The sequence below is a fragment of the Erpetoichthys calabaricus genome, chromosome 12, assembly GCF_900747795.2.
Source record: "Erpetoichthys calabaricus chromosome 12, fErpCal1.3, whole genome shotgun sequence".
NCBI classification, from domain to species: domain Eukaryota; kingdom Metazoa; phylum Chordata; class Cladistia; order Polypteriformes; family Polypteridae; genus Erpetoichthys; species Erpetoichthys calabaricus.
Window position 1 is genome coordinate 38,678,623 of NC_041405.2, and position 15,118 is coordinate 38,693,740.

At 38.1% G+C, this 15,118-nt stretch overlaps 1 protein-coding gene across 4 annotated transcripts in view; it reads left to right on the forward strand.

The window, feature by feature from the left end:
• LOC114662093 (monocarboxylate transporter 8-like) overlaps window positions 1–15,118 on the forward strand; it is a 1,225,996-nt gene that overhangs the window by 1,153,735 nt on the left and 57,143 nt on the right. For all 4 annotated transcript variants that reach the window (XM_051934371.1, XM_051934372.1, XM_028815421.2 and 1 more), the window contains exon 4: window positions 658–1,102. In XM_051934371.1, the coding sequence (XP_051790331.1) occupies window positions 658–1,102 (445 nt within the window). The remainder of the gene's footprint in view (window positions 1–657; window positions 1,103–15,118) is intronic.

Here is a 15,118-nt window from a genome sequence, read left to right on the forward strand (position 1 = left end):
TTGCTAGTTAATACTTATATTGTCCCAATATCTCATTGAGTTGTTAGGGTTTCTGCTTCAAATATAAGAGGTTGTTCCAAGTTCCACTAATCCTTTGCAGAATCAAGGAGTTTGTTCTCTAAGGCCTTACAGTATGCAACTTTCTTCTTTACTAAACATAATAATCAGAGTTTAATTAGCTCGGCCCACTCAGTGGTCGACTTTAGACTATACAGGTATTATGGAGAGTACTTTTACACCTTTTAAGAATAAAAAATCAACCTTGATTTCCAGTTTTTTTGTTATAAAGTCAAGGATTTTTTTTCTGTCTCCAAGTATTAATTTTGTAGATTTTTTATGCAATATGAGCTATACCAAAAAAAACTTACTGTTGGTATGTGTCAAAAAAAAAAAAAAAACAGACACAAATTCCTTTTTAGTCTATTTAAGATTAAATGAATCCATTCTCAAAAATGCTGAGGATATTATGACAACTTAAAATCTAACACGATGGCAATATCTTGAACAATTATGATGAAAGTAAAAAGAATTTTGCCTAATATTGTTACTTATGAACTTTTATTATTTTTGCCTTAATAATGTATATTACAAAATGTGTCTGTTATGTGACCATTATTCTTTATTATAAGTATTATTATTTTTTTCCTTTTCAAACAGTTCCTTGGGAATGCTGTATTTCACCTATGGCATCTTATTTGGTTGTGGATCTTCTTTTGCTTTCCAGCCATCATTGGTCATCCTAGGCCACTACTTCCGTCAAAACCTGGGATTAGCAAATGGCATTGTGACAGCAGGCAGCAGTGTGTTCTCTGTTGCACTGCCTTTTCTCTTGAAAAAAACAGGAAATGCTCTTGGACTCAGTGTTACCTTCCAGATCCTTAGCATATTTATGATAATCCAAGCACTTCTGTCCCTTACATTCCATCCATTGTTACCTAAAGCACAAAACTTTTCTAATGATGAATCAAACATGGGCAGAAGATGCCTTGAGAAGTTAAAGAACCATTTTAATATCAGTGTGTTCCACATATACACCTACAGAGTCTGGGCATTTGGGGTGGCATTTGCAGTCCTAGGATACTTTGTGCCTTATGTTCATTTGGTAAGTGGTTCAATTTAAATTTTTAACCAATAAACTATATTTTTTTGAGATTTATTAGAATATAATCTATTTAATGAAACAGTTCTTGTCTAAAAAGTATGTACCTATTTAGGTCTTCTTTGACTTATCACCTCATACAGCTTCTCTTGGATGAAATGTGTATTGAGTATTTATAAACTGAAAAAGACATGGTATGACAGAGAAAGAAACAGTTATGCTACAGAACGAAGAAACATTCTGTTACAAATAAATGAACAGCAAAGTGAAGATGAGTTTCTTAAGGGCCTATCAAAAGAGTTTAAACCTCATCTGTTAAGATATACACCAGTAAAACTAAATGCTTTACTTTTTAAAGTAAACCCTGTGACTTCTTATAATGTTCACAAAGCTTTTCAATACCACTTTTTGTCTGGCTGGTGAATCCACTCTTTTTTAAGTACTGTAACTTGATGAAACTGTAACTTGGCATAATGTAGTCCACGGTCAGGTCAAGTTAAGTAAAGTGGCTTTATTGTTTTTCCATCCATACTCAGTATTGCAGCATACAATGGCATGAAATAATGTTCCCCAGGACCACAGCAAAACATAACACATACATGTAAAACAAGTGGAAGGCAACTGAATAACTATACTATAAATTAAAAAACAAATAAACAATAATAAATAAGTAGTAACAAATAAATAATAACAACTAATAATAAAAATAAGAGCAGTAACAAATGTACTGTATGTAAATAAACTACTGGGGGCAGATTTGAGGGGAGTCTGGACAGCTAAGGGGTAGAAGCTGTTGTAGAACCTGGCAGATAGAATGCTACAGGACCTTCTATCAGATGGAAGTGGGATAAAGAGACCAATTTGTCCTCACAGGTGGCGCAGTGGTAGTGCTGCTGCTTTGCAGTAAGGAGACTGTGGAAGATTGTGGGTTCGCTTCCCGGTTCCTCCCTGTGTAGATAGCGCTTTGAGTACTGAGAAAAGCGCTATATAAATGTAATGAATTATTATTATTATTATTATAAAATTGAGTGGGAGAGGTCCTCCATAATGCTGTAGGCTTTCTAGATGCAGTGCTTAATAAAGGTGTCTTTAATGGAGGGAAGCAAGGTCCCAATGATATTTTATGCTATATGCACTTTCCATTGTAGTACTCTGAGTCAGAGACACTGCCCCCCTATAGGTACCCCTATAGAATCTGGTGAAAATAGGGGGAGGTTGTCTTGCTTTCCATAGCTACTGAAGGATGTGGAGATGCTGCTTCTCCTTCTTTACTATGGAGGTGGTGTTAATTGACCGACTAAGGTCAGCTGCCAGGTGCACATCAAGGAATTTAGTGCTCTTGACCAATTCCTTTTGAGACGCCTCAATGTAAAGTGGGGTGTGATCAGCATGGGCTTTCATGAAGTCAACAATCATCTCTTATTCTTGTCCACCTTAAGAAACAGATTGTTGCACTTGCACCAACCTATCAATTATTGCATTTCCATTCTGTAAGCTGACTTGTCCCCACTACTGATGAGACCTATTACTGTCAGCAAACTTAATGATGGTGTTAGAGCAACATGCATGAGTCAGCAGAGTGAACCGAAGTAGGCTGAGTAAACAGCCCTTGGGGAGCATATGTGCTTAGCAGAAAATTGGTTTTCCAATGTGGACTGTCTGATGTATCTTTGTCAGGACGTCCATGCGCCAGTTACATAGGGAAATGTTATAGCTTTTTCATACATTTCAAAGGGACGTTTCCAGCCATGCCTGAGTCTTTGGCATTCAGAACATCTTGGTCCTCAGGCTGAATGCATTGCCCTATGGGTCCCTCCTTTATCAATTCAGTATTTTTAATTTGAACTCTAATGCTGTAACAATATATTTCCAAAGTCAAAATGACCCATTTTCTGTAGATGTTTAACTGAAGAAGAAAAACTCAAATGTTAGTATTTGTGCTTTGGGAGTGGTTTACAAAAATGACAATCACAAATGATAAAAAGGTGACAGTCATTTTAAAATAATAAAAATAATTATGTACTAATTGTGAGTCCTTTATATCCCTCTGGGTATAAAAAGCACAGTTTTTAAGGGCCGTAGTCATTGCTGGACAATCACTGCAAAAATGAAGACAAAGGAGCATTCTGCTGATGTGAGAAACAAAGTCACTGAAATAGACAAGGCAGGAAATGGCTACAAAAAATATTAAAAAGTTTGAATGTCCTGTTAAGTACTGTTGGATCTATTATCAGAAACTGGAAGGTTCATCACAGTACCTGGACTCTTATTAGAACAGGCTGTCCCTCAAAACTAAACATTAGAGGAAGACATTGACTGGTGAGAGAGGCAACTAAAAATCCAACTGTCACTTTCAGACATCTGCAATGCTCCTCTTTGGCTAAAACTGGAATGAAGGTTCATGGGTTCACAATTGCAAGAACTCTCCATAAAACTGGCCTCTACAGGAGAGTCGCAAGAAAGAAGCCATTCCTTAAGAAGATCCACATAAAAGCATGTATACCATATGCTACAATGCACGAGAAAGACCCAGTTAAGATGTGGAAGAAGGTTTAATGGTCAGATGAGGCCAAAATAGAACTGACTGGATCTCAAAGAGATTTGTGTTGCATAAAATGAAAACTGCCCATGTCTCAAGAAATACCATACCTTCGGTGAAATATGGTTGTGGCAGCATCATGCTATGGGAATGCTTTTAATGTGCTGGGAATGGGAATCTCGTCAGAGTTGATGGGACAATGGATGGACACAAATACCACACAATTTTAAATTACCTGTGGCTTCATGCATAACACTGTGCATAGAATTCACACTAAAACATGGCGTACGGACAAAAGCGAAATGTTCATATGCACAAAAAAATCCAGATACATAAATCTGTCTGAACGCCAAATTCCACATTCTTCTGCTTCATAAATCCCAGTCAGTGTGAAAAGTAACACATGTGCACGCGCCTGCTGCCCCACCCCAACTCCTCCCAGAATTACGCCTCTTTGAATATGCAAATCAATATAAATAGCCCTTAAGCTCAGTGTTCTGTGAAAAGGCAATGGCAAAAGCACAGGGGAAAATAGAAAAATTTCAGTGAATACCAAGTGGTGGCAAGGAAAAACATACTATTTGTTGGTTTAAACAGTGGTTTAAACAACAAAGGAAGTTGATTTAGTGACATAGAGTGTCGGAGAAACTTGAAAGCTCAAGTTCACAAAGTTGCACAGTGCCTGAAATGAAAAACAAGTCATCAGATATCAAAGTCGCTGTGAAAAGGCAAGTCATAGCCCACCGTCTGAGTGTCATATGAAAGCTTATTAGGGTACAGAGGAAAGAAAAAAACATAGGGACACAGTGAAAAAAAAACTTGAAATATCAACTTTAATCTCAAAATTTCCACTTTAATAACGTAGTTTATTTTGTCATTAAAGTAGAACATCATAAACTTCATCTTTAAATCACTTAACTTACTAGTTTCTCAAATCCCATCGTAACTAAAGTAGCACGTTAAATGCTTTGTTTTGTATGTGTTCTTTTATGTGCTCTATGTGTGAATCACTATATGCTTCTTAAACGGGCTTTCCCTTCCTTCAACAGGACACAGAATCCATTACATTCGTGATATTACAGCTCTCTGAATAATTAAAATACTGAGATGTATACTTGATATCATTTTCATGATGATAGGAGTTAAAGCATGTTATTAAACATGGAAACATGGTTGCGCAGTGATAATGAAGAGCTGGCGCCCTGTCCAGAGATTGTTCCTGCCTCCCGCAAGATCCTTGCTGCGCAGTGCGTGACTTTCAATGAAATCATTTATTGCAGTAGTACTGTCTCTTTCGAACGTACTAACCTCCAATTCCTGTCCTTCCTTTCCTTTCTCCAAGTAACCAATCGCCACACAATCAGCTCTGTAATAGATGTTAAGCCATCTGTAAACTTAGAACACAGATTCTTCAAAACTTTTAAGGAACATTGAAATACCTTTGTAGTACATGTTTAATAATTCTAATTATCTATCCTTCCAGTGTCGCGCCAGCCCTAGCAAGAATACAGCGTGAGGCAGGAACAATCCCTGAACTAGCTAGCGTGCGACACAGTGTCCTCACATGTTTAATTATTAACAATATAGTTTATTTAAATGATTATATAAATGATGTTAAAGTTTTAGCTGTATAATGTAATAAACATATTTTGCTGCATTTCATCTTAAAAATGATATCATCATCATATGTACAGTAAATACGCACTTTATAAAGTGGCTCAGGTTGTGCAGTATTATAACTGTATCACAAGTAACAGTGAGGTAATTGTACTGATAAGTACAAACAGTTCTACAAGGAGCACTTGATGGACTGATTGAGTGCGTTTATAGTTCTTGGGATGAAACTGTTTCTGTTCCACGATGTCCCTACAGGAAAGGCTCGAAGCGTTTGCCGTATGGGAGCAGTTCAATAGACAGTGCACATGGCTGAGGCAGCGTGTGCTTGATGCTGTATACCGATAATTCTCTTTCCAATCAGCTGCTGTAGAGCTGTGATTCCAGACTCAGATACAGTGGAATAAATACTCTGAGTGGTGCATTGAGAGGAACAACGCTAAAGCAGCTATGATATTTGGAATAGTTTTGCCATTCCGTGGACCATTATATTGTTACAGGTTAATTGCAATCAGATGCCTTAAACTAATAAACAATATGCGGTTAATTTCAGTGTATTTGATAAAGCCGCGTCAGGAATGTGGATCTAAAAAAGAAAGGGAAACCACACTTGAACAAAAGCACTGCTTTGACGCTGGGTGCCGCCAGTTTGCAAAACCGAGTGGAGAACTTGCGTACGCCAACCATTTAGCTAGCGTGAAAATGTGAGTGGCTTTACGTCAAGTTTAGGTTTTATACATCGTGATTTGAGTGTGGAAACGTGAGTATGCAACATTTTTGTGTGTACACACCGTTTATACATGAGGCCCCTGGTCTTTGCCTAACATAGTGGTTAGAGTTCTGCCAGAGAGTTACATTTTTGTCTCATCAGACCAGAGAATCTTTTTCCTCATGATCCCAGAGCCTTTTAAACTGTCATATACTTTACCTTTAACTCAAGAGTAGGTTCGATTTGGCCACTCTACCATAGATGCCAGATTGACAGAATGCCGCTGGTTCACCCATCTTCTTAGAGGATTTTTAAATCTCTGTTGCAGTTATCATTGGGTTCATGGTCACTTCCCTGACCAAGGCCTTTCTTGCCCAGTTACTCCATTTTTCTGGATGGCCAACTGTAGGAAAGTCCTGGTGGTTCCAGACTCCTTCTGTTTCATAATCACTGAGGCCACAGTGCTCTTGGGAACATACAAAGCTTTACAATGGTTTCATACCATTGTTCTGATCTATGAATCAGCACAATTTTATAGTGGAGGTCTACAGAGAGTTCTTTGGACTTAAAGCTTGGTTTTTGCCTTTTTAATCTAAGTCTAATCACTTCAGTTTGCCTCTGGTGGACTCCAATTCTAGACACATCTTAAGAATAATTAAAACAAACAGGATGCACCTGACTACAATTTGAAGTGCCACAGTAAAAGGTCTGTGTGTTAAACATTTTTTAATGTTTAATACATTTGCAAATATTTATTAAAACATGTTTTGACTTTATGGGTTATTGAGTGTAGATTGATGGGCTAAGATGGCAAATTTATCCATTTAAAATTTAATGTACAACACAGTAAAATGTGCAGAAAATGAAGCCATCTGAATGCTTTCTTAGTCCATTGTACAGTATATATAGTGAGAGCAGATGTGGGAGTGACAGACGGTTCTGAGGTTGTAGAGATTGCTGAGGGTCACAGTTCGTTTTCTTCTGAGTTGGACACTTCAATTCCAAAAAAGGATAATAGCAGTTATTTGAACTTGTTGGCTTTATCTATTACTTTCCAATAATAATCATACCCTTGGCTATATTCCCCTGCTGGCAAGAGTAAAATGATAAATTGTTTCAGGGCAGACCAAGGTTCCAGGCAATCGATTTGTCAGTTCAACTCAAGTTGTATACAGTTACCTGTTGGCTCAAGAATAACAAACAAGACCACAGTGACAATTAAAATTTTACATAGTAACAGTGTTCTCTCCTTAGTAATTGACACATCTACCCCCAAAATATTCTTGGCTACTTAAGTATGATTTTAAAAAGATTGTTTAAAAGGTTGTATTGGCTCCACTCTTCGGTCTGGCTGCAGCTATTCAAATGATACCATATGCACCTGCTACAAGACTTGTCAGTGGTCTTTAGCAAAGATAAATCATAATTACCATCACACTTTGAATATGTTTTGGTATAGGTCTGTGGTCTAAGTGCTGTTACATAAAGGTTTACTATATTATTTTTCTCAGCATAAAATTAATTATATGTACAGTACATTTTTATAAAGGAGAATTTTGTAATATTTTATTTCCCTGCCTAACAGTTCATTCAGTGGTGTTGAGCAGATGAATGTAGACACTTTCCTTCTGGAATAACTTAGGTTTTTATCTTGATAAAAACTTAGGAATATCACAGAATTTAAATCAGGATGAAATTCCTTTTATATGGAAAAACACAATAACATTATAACAGATCACAACTCTGCACAAATTAATCAAATAACATGGCCCAGGGGTTACCAAACTTTAAACGATAAGTCTGATATTTTCTAAATCAATGTTATTTTTTTCACATTCGTAGTATGTATTAGTTTTCCACACATAATTGCCTTCTAAAGTGAAGGACATATTTGTAAAAATTACTAACCCTTGCTTTTCATAAGGGAACTGATGGGTCCCATTCTGAAAAAAAGCCTTAAAACTTTTTCATGTCAAAAATGTTGTTGAATATTCATCCGTATCTCAAGATTACATGTTGTGAAGTTCGGGGCATGTACAGTCGACCTAAAACTGAACAGACAGTCTGAGACACAAATTCCCACACAGCACACGTTTATTTATACATGGGGGCACTTCCTTCGCTCCCGATAAGAGCACAATGTCCAGAGCAAACTGCAAAGTATAAATCAGCGAAGCACAGTCCTTTTTGCCTCCACTCCTCCTCACAGGCTTTATCCTTCTTCCTCCCAACTCTGGCCATTGAGTAGTGGCGACTGGCCCCTTTTATATAGCACCCAGAAAGACTCCAGTTGCCCAAGGACCTACTTCCTGCAGTACTTCCTGGTGTAGCAGAAGTGCTACCAAACAGGGTCCTGTAAATGTCCAGGTGCCCCCTGGCAGTGGCCATGGACCCCAGTAGGGTTAAGCTTCCATGCTCCAAATTCGTGACCCCGCTCAAAGCCAAAGGGCTGCCTTCAAATGGTCCAGGGGAGAAAATTTCCTGAAAATACCACAATGTTTATTGCTAAACAACCTATCCTTGTCATTTTAAGAAGGAAAAAAAGGGAAAAACTAAATTATTCTTGTGAGACTCAGCCATTTTAAAAGTAAGCTGGCTATATACTTCACTTCACTGCTCATCTTCCTCCACAGCACTTTTCAAGGCCGGAGGCATGGATTTACCTCAGAAAGTCATTACCAAGCATCATTATTAATATTGAATGTTGATTACTAGATGTGAATTTCTGCCTCTGTTCTATAGACTACTGAACAATAATAATTGAAAAAGTCACACTTACAATTGCTTATATTCTTTATGGAAGGATATTTTGTTATTTTGCAAAGAAACAGTATTACCCACTTCTCATACATTGATATCACACATGTGTGCATCAGTGGGAGATAAGATTGAGCAAGCATGCAGCTTACAAATACAGAGACAAGAATCAAAAAGACATTATAGCCATACATGCATACATCTATTTTCGTAGCCCACTTATCCAGGATAGGGTTGCTGGACAACTAAGCAGCATAAGGCAGGAACAATCCCTAAACAGGGCACCAATCCATCTCAGGGGAAACACATGCATGCGCACGCAAACACAGATATGTTAGTGACACTTTAGCAATGACAATCCATCTAACCTGCATGTGCTAAGACTATGGGAGGAAACTGGAACATCTTGGAAGAACATTGAAATTCCACGCAGGGAAACCCAGACACAAACTCCAGACTCCTTCACTGTGAGAGCTCTAGCTCTACGACTGCACCACACGAATAATAATAATAATATGCTTTCGTCAATACCATCAATCCATTAATTTATTCATATATTTTATCTGCTATAGACATAATAATGATAATAATAATATTAATATCCATCTTCCTTATATGCTTTCTGTTGTTTCATTATTTTCCCGCTTTCATTATCCCTCAAATGTCTTACTTTGTATACTAAAGAGTAATTTTGTATAAATGGCTTGTTTTCCACTCTTTTAACTTGCCTCTCAGTCAATTTAAGTTTTTACTCAACTCTTAAAGGTTAGGAGCACGAGATGATACAGGGCATTGCCACACCCACTACATGACAAACCACCTCAACTCTGTCCTGTCTATAATTTCAAATGGTTAGGAAATCCCTAGATATCCCTAGGACCACCAGGAGAAACTTCTGTTGCCTGCTCCTTAGGTACTGTATGTACATGGTGGCCCTAGGATTTCATGCCTTTCTCAGAGGACTTACTTGCAATAGTCTAAACATTTGGAGTAATTCTCCTTGACCTACATACCAACTTTTTTAATATATTATTTTTTAAAAAACTTTACAAATGCAAAAAAAATTACAAAAAAAAAAGATTCAACATCTACCCAAAAAGAAGAGAAAACCCAATCTAAGTTTTAAAATATTGTATTATACAACAATTAATAGCATAAAAGTGTCAACCATGAGCCTGGCCTACCTACTCTAAAATTAGATTAAAAATTCTTGTGATGTTTAAGAAGTTTTGGACATATTCTCTTATGCAACTTACCTGTTGAGTTATACAAGGTAGGTGTGGTATAGGTTATTACAATCAGTTTCTCCCAATGCAATTTAATCCCATTATGGAGTAGACTATTTTTTTCTGTTAATGGATTAGGACTGATTAACGTGGTCTAGTGATGCTGGTGCTAAAAGGCAAAGCTTGCAAGTTGTATGTTGTCGAGTACCACTTTCTAATTTGTAGTAATTTGAGTTCATGTTTGTTATGATTTAACCAGGGTCATTGCCCTATATCATATTTGTTTTTTTATGTTTAATAGTTTTGTGACTGTTAAGTTTTGTTAAGTGGTCTGTATGATGCCCATTAAAGTTAGTCCTTATTTTTCACTGGAAAAGACTGTAAATAATGCTTGGATAATAGTTTAGGGAAAAATCTTATTTTCTCCAGCTTCTGTTAATTTTGTTACTAATGATGAAGCTAACTTGGTTGAAAATGTTTAATAAAATTCCACTAGATAGCCATCTGGACATACAGCATCCCCACTCTGGAGAGTTTATGGCATCATGTAATTCTGGAGATGTCAAAAATTTATCATATTCTTGTGCACTAACAATATGGTATTTGTATTTTAATGAAAAACACTTAGCTATATCTCATCTTCTTTACACTAAGAAGGATATAAGGACTTAAAGTACTCCATAAATGTTTAAATTATCTCTTTTGGCAGAGTGATGGTTCTAGGACGGAGTGGTAGCTCTGTGGATAAAGACTGTAGGCTGGTAACTTGAAGGTTGCCAGTTTGAATCATGGTAGTGAAAGAAGGACTGTTATATTGTTAGTCCCTTGAACAAGCCCTTAACCTGCAATTTCTCCAAGGGTGCTATACAAATAGCTGACCTCAAATCAACTCCACGTGTGTCTCTGGAGAGTAAATTGAGATATGTGAAAAATAACAAATTCCTAATGCAGTGGAACCTCGGTTCACGAACGTCTCGGTACACGTACAAATCGGTTTATGACCAAAACGTTTGCCAAACTTTTGCCTCGGTTCACGACCACACACTTGGTATATGAACAAGCCAGTTTCCCTTTCGGTTTGTACATGTTCAGTCTTTCCCTGTGCATTTCCTGTTCTGCTAGCAAGAGCAAGAGAGCGCAACACACACACACACACACACACACACAGGCAGCGCGAGAGAGAACACACAGGCAGCGCAAGAGAGAGACAAACGCACACACACAGGCAGCACGAGAGAGAGACGCACACACACACACAGGCAGCGCGAGAGAGAGACAGACGCGCACACACACAGGCAGCGCGAGAGAGAGGGGGCTGGACGCATCAGGAAGGCAGTTAAAGAATGCACTGGGCTTGATTTTGTTTTCACTTCTGTTTACAGCGATCGGTTTGTAGCGTGCATTGTTGCAATGTTACTTTTCTTGGTGGTTTACTAAATTACGGATTTTTTCAAATGTTCATTTTTTTCCCTGTGCTTAAAACTCATTAAAAAAAAAGTGTTTTTAGCCAGCGGTTGGTAGCGCTATAGCGTGAACTATTGCAGTGTTAGTTTTCTCTGTTCAAGGTTTTCTCAGTGTTAGTCAATGTTTTTACATTTAGTTTACTATTACGCTGTGCATTCTATGGTTTAATTAACTATATTTGTGCTTAAAAACTTAAAAAATATATATATTTACATACAGTTCGTATGATCTGGAATGGATTAATTGTATTTACATGCAATCCTATGGGGGAAATTGCTTCGGTTCACGACCAAATCTTTTTACGACCAGAGTTTTGGAAAGAATTATGGTCGTGAACCGAGGTTCCACTGTACAAGAACTTGTATATGGCGAAAAAAAGGATTAAAAAAATGTATGGTCCCTGATTTTATTTCCAGCTGAATTGATAATCTATATTATCGCTTTGTGTACTTCCTGCTTATGGATTTATTGACATGAAAATCATATTATCCTTTTCTTTGTGTTGTTAATAATAATGTTGCAATTTAAAACCATCCATCCATCCATTTTCCAACCCGCTGAATCCGAACACAGGTTCACGGGGGTCTGCTGGAGCCAATCCCAGCCAACACAGGGCACAAGGCAGGAAACAATCCTGGGCAGGGTGCCAACCCACCGCAGGACACACACAAACACACCCACACACCAAGCACACACTAGGGCCAATTTAGAATCACCAATCCACCCAACCTGCATGTCTTTGGAATGTGGGAGGAAACCGGAGCGCCCGGAGGAAACCCACGCAGACACGGGGAGAACATGCAAACTCCACGCAGGGAGGACCCGGGAATCGAACCCAGGTCCCCAGATCTCCCAACTGCGAGGCAGCAGCGCTACCCACTGCGCCACCGTGCCGCCCAATTTAAAACCAAGTTGTTCATTTTTTCTTGTTGTCAAAAAATGTATTTCTGATTGTAGAGTGGGTGCTTTCCTGTAAATTATCTCATTAGGAGATCTGGCGTATTCACAATCTGTTTTAGAAATTTCTGTAATAAGTTCTGACACCTTCCTGGTCTCCAGTTTATTTTTATGAGCGAGATGTGGCAACTTAAAACTGCCTTTGAAGTTTCCAAGAGTGTTTCTGTGGAAATTTCTGAGGACACATTTGTGTCCTCATCTGCTAATGATAGGGGGGGATTAGGATGTATTCAGTATTTAGGGCATAATGATGTAAGTTCCAAAATAAGAAAAGTGTGGTAGGAGTTTGTAGTGTACATCATACTTACAAGATTTAACAGTAGGCAAGTAATTGTTTTCAATGAAGAAACGATCAATTCTTGAGTGACTATGATGTACTGTCAAGAATAAACAATGTTCTCTTGCATATGGATAAAAAAAATCTCCATGAGTCTGGGATATCATGATCCATAGTAAATTGTGTAATTGTCTTTGCAGTTTTAGATGTTATACTGTATATGTTGTAGTCTAAGATGTATCCAAGCCTAGAATTAAAATGCAATTAAAATCTTCAGCCATTATAATTTTATGACTGCTCATGTTAGTGCAAATACATTTTGTATAAATTTTCGAACATTCATATTACAATGCATTACAATACAATTTATTTTTGTATAGCCCAAAATCACGCAAGTGCTGCAATGGGCTTTAATAGGCCCTAGCTTTTAACAGCCCTCCAGCCTTGACTCTTTAAGAAGACAAGGAAAAACTCCCCAAAAAAAACCTTGTAGGGAAAAAAAATTGAAGAAACCTTGGGAAAGGCAGTTCAAAGAGAGACCCCTTGCCAGGTAGGTTGAGCATGCAGTGGGTGTCAAAAAAAGGGGGTAAATACAATACAATACACAGAACAGAACACAAGTAATCCTCAATACAATGAAATAGTGCAATAGAAATCTTACAAGAACAGAGCAGAATTCAACAGTAGATAATATTACACAATATGATTTGGATTTGTTCAGAGGCCTGGAGATCTCGGCCATCATGCTGCCTCTTCCTATTGGGCATTCCACAGCTGAGTCAATGCTGGGCCAGCCAATCCAACGAAAGGACCCCTCTACCCGATGATTCCTTTTTAGGCAGGCAGAACAACTTGGCAGGTGGGCATTGGCACCAAGTGCCACATTTGAGTACCATTTGAGTACCAAGAAGAGAAACAGAATAGGTGAGGGTTAGTAAGAAATATTACTTACAGTCATGGCCGAAATTATCAGCACCCCTGGAATTTTCCCAGAAAATGCACCATTTCTCCCAGAAAATGATTGCAATTACAAATGTTTTTGTATATACATGTTTATTTCCTTTATGTGCATTGGAACAACACAAAAAACAGAGAAAAAAAGCCAAATCTGACATCATGTCACACAGAACTCCAAAAATGGGCCAGACAAAATTATTGGCACCCTTTCAAAATTGTGGGTAAATCGTTTTATTTCAAGCAAATGATGCTCGTTTGAACTCACCTGTAGCAAGAAACAGGTGCTGGCAATATAGGAAACACACCTGAAGCCAGTTACAATGGAGAAAAGTTGACTCAACCTTTCTGTTGTGTGTCTGAGTGTGCCACACTAAGCATGGAGAACAGAAAGAAGAGCAGAGAATTGTCGGAGGACTTGAGAACAAAAATTGTGGAAAAATATCAACAATCTCAAGGCTACAAGTCCATCTCCAGAGATCTTCATGTTCCTTTGTCCACTGTGCGCAACATAATCAAGAAGTTCACAACACATGGCACTGTAGCTAATCTCCCTGGACGTGGACGGAAGAGAAAAATTGATAAAACACTGCAACGAAGGATCGTCCGAATGGTGGATAAACAACCCCAATCAACTTCAAAACATATTCAAGCTGTTCTGCAGACTCAGGGTGCAACAGTGTCAGCTCGAATTATCCGTCGACATCTGAATGAAATGAAATGCTATGGCAGGAGAGCCAGTAGGACCCCACTGCTGACACAGAAACATAAAAAAGCCTGACTGGAGTTTGCCAAAATGTACTTGAGGAAGTCAAAATCCTACTGGGCCAGGAGTAGGCAATGTCGGTCCTGGTGAGCCGCAGTGGCTACAGGTTTTCATTCCAACCCAATTGCTTAATTAGAAACCAATCATTGCCAATCTCAGACCTTATTTAATTTTATGGCTTGTTAGTCTGTGCAATGTAAGGCTCTTATATCATAGATTTTTTTCCTTTCCAAAGATATCATCCAAATGATATGAAGCCTAAAACAGATCATTTTCAGTCTGTCACATTTTTCTGTTAAGTGTTTTATTAAATCAAACAGTGCATGATGAACACACACAGATGTAATTGGAAAAAAGCTAGCTGGAGAACTGCTGGCTGCTTTGTCTTTTACATCTTATTGCTAATAAGGAGCAATTAAAACACTGAATGCAGCAGTTTAAGATTGAAATAAGCAATTAAGGTTGGAGAACCTTAACAAGCGAGACCACTAAAATGAAGCATCAAAATGTCACTTAAGCAATATGTGCTTCATCAGCAATAATTGAGTTCTCGTTAAGGAACTGGGTTGGAACAAAAACCTGCACATACTGCGGCTCACCAGGACCGACGTTGCCTACCCCTGTACTGGGCGAACATCTTGTTGACAGATGAGACCAAGGTAGAGCTTTTTGGTAAAGCTCATCATTCTACTGTTTACAGAAAACGGAATGAGGCCTACGAAGAAAAGAACACAGTACCTACAGTCAAACATGGTG